Raw genomic sequence first — 4,541 nt, 5'->3', positions numbered from 1 at the left:
GTGTAGGACGAGATACTCTCCTGTTGGGAGCATATTTTGACTGGCTCCATCAGAACAACGAATTCCGATGTTACCACAATGAAGAGAGCGTGGAAACAGTGTCGCATATTTTGTATTTTGTCTATACTTGGTGCACTTTTATTTACTTAATGTACTTTTCTATATTTGGTATAGTTTACTATACTTGGTACAATTTTCTATACTTGGTGCACTTTTTTTACTTGGTGCACTTTTTTTACTTGGTGCAATTTTCTATACTTAGTGCACTTTTTTTACCTCTTGCACTTTTCTATACTTGGTGCACTTTTTTTATACTTGGTGCACTTTTTCTACTTGATGCAATTTTCTATACTTGGTGCACTTTTTTTTACTTGGTGCACTTTTTTTACTTGATGCAATTTTCTATACTTGGTGCACTTTTTTTTACCTGTTACACTTTTCTATACTTGGTGCACTTTTTTTTACTTGGTGCACTTTTTTACTTAGTGCAATTTTCTATACTTGGTGCACTTTTTTTTAACCTGGTGCACTTTTTTTACTTGGTGCACTTTTTTACTTGGTGCAATTTTTTTACTTGGTGCAATTTTCTATACTTAGTGCACTTTTTTTTACCTGTTGCACTTTTCTATACTTGGTGCACTTTTTTTATACTTGGTGCACTTTTTCTACTTGATGCAATTTTCTATACTTGGTGCACTTTTTTTTACTTGGTGCACTTTTTTTACTTGATGCAATTTTCTATACTTGGTGCACTTTTTTTTTACTTGGTGCACTTTTTTTTACTTGATGCAATTTTCTATACTTGGTGCACTTTTTTACTTGGTGCACTTTTTTTACTTGATGCAATTTTCTATACTTGGTGCAATTTTCTATACTTGGTGCACTTTTATATACTTGGTGCATGTTTATGTGTTTGTTACCCCTTTATATATTTTTGCATTACTTGATGCACTTTTCTATACTTGGTACTCTTTTGCCATACAAGGTACACTTTTATATACGTGGTGCATGTTTATGTATTTGTTACCCCTTTATATATCTTTGCACTTTTTTGATACTTGGTGCACTTTATTTACTTGATGCACTTTTTCTATACTTGGTGCACTTTTATGTACTTGGTACTCTTTTGTGTACTTAATGCACTTTTCTATACACGGTTCCATTGTATATACTTGGTGCACTTTTTATTGTTGTTTCATTATTGCAAAGCTTATATCAACCTACTTTGCCTGGTAAAAAGTGTACACACGTTATTTCTCTCATACCAATTCCCGGATCAAGTTGAAACTTTACATAATTATTCATTGGCATGGGAAAGACACGAACCAATGAAAACGTACCAATTAGTCAATTAATTACCTTACCTTTACCTTTATCTACCCCTTAGTCTTTTGGACCGTTGGGGCACAAGGCAAGATTTGTCGACCGTCTTTCTCCATTCCTCAGAATGACTCAAAATGTAAAACAGACATCTTTAAACACTAAACACTTAAGAACAGAAATAACAAATACAATTTTGTTTCGTGTGTAAATACAAAAATATATTTTGATAAATCTCTCTATGACATCACAAACTGTTCGGTGGTCAAAGTTGAACTAAATTGACTTTTTAAAGATAGGAACGCTAGGATCTATTTAGGCATTTAATTTTGAATGTAACATATCTAATGAATATTACTATCCCAGTTTTAACCAGTGTTGTAATTATGTAAACTTACAAGTTTAAAATTGTAATTAAATCTTTAGGTCTAAACTATAATCAATGTTGAATATTCAAACACGAGCCAAATAGGCTTACAATCTGAAACAATGTTTAAGTATCATTCACACAGGAAGGTGTTACAGAGGTTAGCCATCGGTTTTATTTGTGTTGAAAGTCTTTAAAATATTGTGCAAACTTTATGCACTGATATCTGTCAATTGTTCAACATTATAATTCTGTCGTATGTTCACTTTGTCTATGCATAGATCCATATATATTCTTCAGACTTTCTGCTATCTTTCAGGGGTACAACTATATTGCTTTAGCTATTTCTACTCCTTTACGGCAATATCTATCCCAGATTTACTCTTAGCTAAGCGAACAGCTTGAAACGAAGACATTTCCATAGCCGATGACTTGTCGAAGGAATTAGCTTCAGCTAAAAATAAAACACAATAGATACACTTTATTAGAATTACTCGATATAACAAACCTTTTTCGATTTATTATTGTTATAACAAATGGGGGTTATACTTTTTTTCAAGTCAACTCTCTGGCCGGAACTCTTCACTACTGAGAAGATACGAAAGCTGAGCTGGTTTGGTCATATTGTAAGACGTGACTCACTATCAAAAGTCATCCGTCAAAGCAGGGCCGAACTTAAGGGAGGGGAAACCACAAGCAAGGGGCCTCCACAAAAGAGATAAAAAATATATCCAAGTTTCGACGGATCAGAAACTTTTTTGTTTGGCAACTTCCCCCCCCCCCCCCCCCCCACATTTTTACGGCTGGCTATAATGAGATTAATAAGTGTACGCTCGTAGCATGCTCGGAATACGTAAATACAGCTACGGTTTTACAGTGCGTCTATCAAACGTCTTACCCTCCACACAGGGGCGTAACTCGGAATTTTTCATCGTTTGGGGGCCCGGGGGGCTTGACCTCTTTTGGGGTCCCTGCATTTTCCATAGCATTTAATTTTTAATGTAAAAAAAAACACTCATGTGGGGGCCCCTCTCAAGTGGGGGCCCGGGGTATTTTCAAATTCTCCCCCCTCCTCCCCCCACCCTAGCTACGCCACTGCCTCCACAAACTAAAAAATATAAAATTTTAAAACTAAAATATGCATATTTTTTAAAAAGGGAAGTGAGATTAAATTTACAAGAAATCGATTTCTTTCTTCTAAAATACAACATGATTTTTAGATATAAGTATTTTCATTCAGAAGTGGATCTTTATTCAAGCTTTCGAAAATGTGGAGGGGGCCGCCACAAAAAATCCCGTCAAAGGGTGGCTCCACCTACTTAAATCCGGCCCTGCTTCAAAGTACAGTAGAGGGAGCATGAAGGAAAAGATGACCAAAGAAAAGAATGGACCAGCTTCTCTTGATATTCTGATAAGCATTATTTAGCCGAGGACCGAAAAGAGTGGAAGGGTTTAGTTTCGCGAACCGTTACAGCACCCATATGACAATGTTTGGCAAAAAAAACTGCTTGGTTACTTATCATTGCGCTAGAGTTCGAATCCCGACTATAATCAGGGCTGTGTTTGCTGAACGCCTAAAGGCAGCACGGAAACCTTCTCCCTGATACATCCTCCTCCCACTGGTCCACAAAAAAGATTGGACATTAGCGCACTGAGCTTGCTATAAGCATGAAAGTTGCGCAATACAAATTCAGTTTAAAAAAAACAACTAATAATATAACGATGAATCCAGGACCAGAACATCGCTGTATCTTATTTATAATAATTATAACAATTCTTTTCTACACTTGTAAAAGAGCTTGATATATGCGAGTTGTAGACGGTTGTTGATTTGTGCCACCAAACTGCTGGTACACAAATTAACCGCTGTAGGCGATCAGTGCTGCCCAACCTTTGTCGGCCGGGAGGCTATATATTTCTGATATGCTTAAGATAAGCTGTATCACTGCAAAACGAAAATTAAAAAAATCGCGTCTCTGCGGCTTCTCATTGCAGAAGTTTTGGAGGGCAAACTAGCGCAGATTCACGGGCCAGATATGGCCCACGGGCCGTGTTTGGGCATCACTGATCTAGATGATTGAAATTCTGGCGACTAAGACATACCTGCACGAGTTCCCCTACAGCCTTTACACACTGTGAAGTAGGGAAAGCAATACATTGTTATTTTATTGGTTAATTCTTGATCACGTGTTTCTTACTGACCTAATTACTCTCTATGTCTTAATTCATAATACACACAAACGGATGCTATACGAAAAAGTGAAAAAAAAAAAAGTAAATAATATATTAAAAAAAAAAGACACTGAATTCTTTTTGTGTGTGTTTAAATTCATGCAGCCCACAATCTGTTTATTCCCCTCTCCTGTCCTGGGCTCCTATTTGTCATGGGCCCTTCAAGGTTGTTACCCCACTCCTGCTTATTACATTTGCAGACGATCAAGCTAGAACGTGTCTTTAATTAAGTAAGCCGGTTAAAAGCAGTATTTGTATTTCTATTCTACTTGCACGCCCGTAGTTGCACAACAAAATGAGTAAATTCCGTTGTTTGTTTTTAAATCATATTTCTTAAAAAGTTATTTGGTCAAGTTTTTCTTATTTAAAATGATCATTTTTTTTAAAGTGAATTCTAACTTATTTCGTAAAGGGGCGACGTCGCAAAGTGGTCAAGCGCTTGGCTTCCGAAACCGAGTGGGTATCGGGATTGAATCTCTGTAAAGACTGATTTTGAATTTCGGATTTTTAGGACTTCCCAGAGTTAACCCAAACTCCAATGGGTCCCTGACATTAGGTCGGGGAAAGTAAAGGCGGTTGGATGTTGTGCTGGCTACATAATGTTAACTGTCGGCCCTAGACT

General features: G+C 36.8%; 1 protein-coding gene across 2 annotated transcripts in view; it reads right to left on the bottom strand.

Moving 5' to 3' along the window:
- Positions 1 to 1,514: 1,514 nt before the first annotated feature.
- LOC106063710 (uncharacterized) overlaps positions 1,515 to 4,541 on the bottom strand; it is a 24,295-nt gene continuing 21,268 nt past the window's right edge. For both annotated transcript variants that reach the window (XM_056030576.1, XM_056030575.1), the window contains 2 exons: positions 3,791 to 3,820; positions 1,515 to 2,141 (listed from right to left, as the gene is read on the bottom strand). In XM_056030576.1, the coding sequence (XP_055886551.1) occupies positions 2,035 to 2,141; positions 3,791 to 3,820 (137 nt within the window). In that variant the 3' untranslated portion in view covers positions 1,515 to 2,034. The remainder of the gene's footprint in view (positions 2,142 to 3,790; positions 3,821 to 4,541) is intronic.

Source organism: Biomphalaria glabrata, chromosome 5, assembly GCF_947242115.1.
Source record: "Biomphalaria glabrata chromosome 5, xgBioGlab47.1, whole genome shotgun sequence".
In the NCBI taxonomy this organism is placed as follows: domain Eukaryota; kingdom Metazoa; phylum Mollusca; class Gastropoda; family Planorbidae; genus Biomphalaria; species Biomphalaria glabrata.
This window is presented reverse-complemented; position numbering and strand designations above follow the sequence as displayed.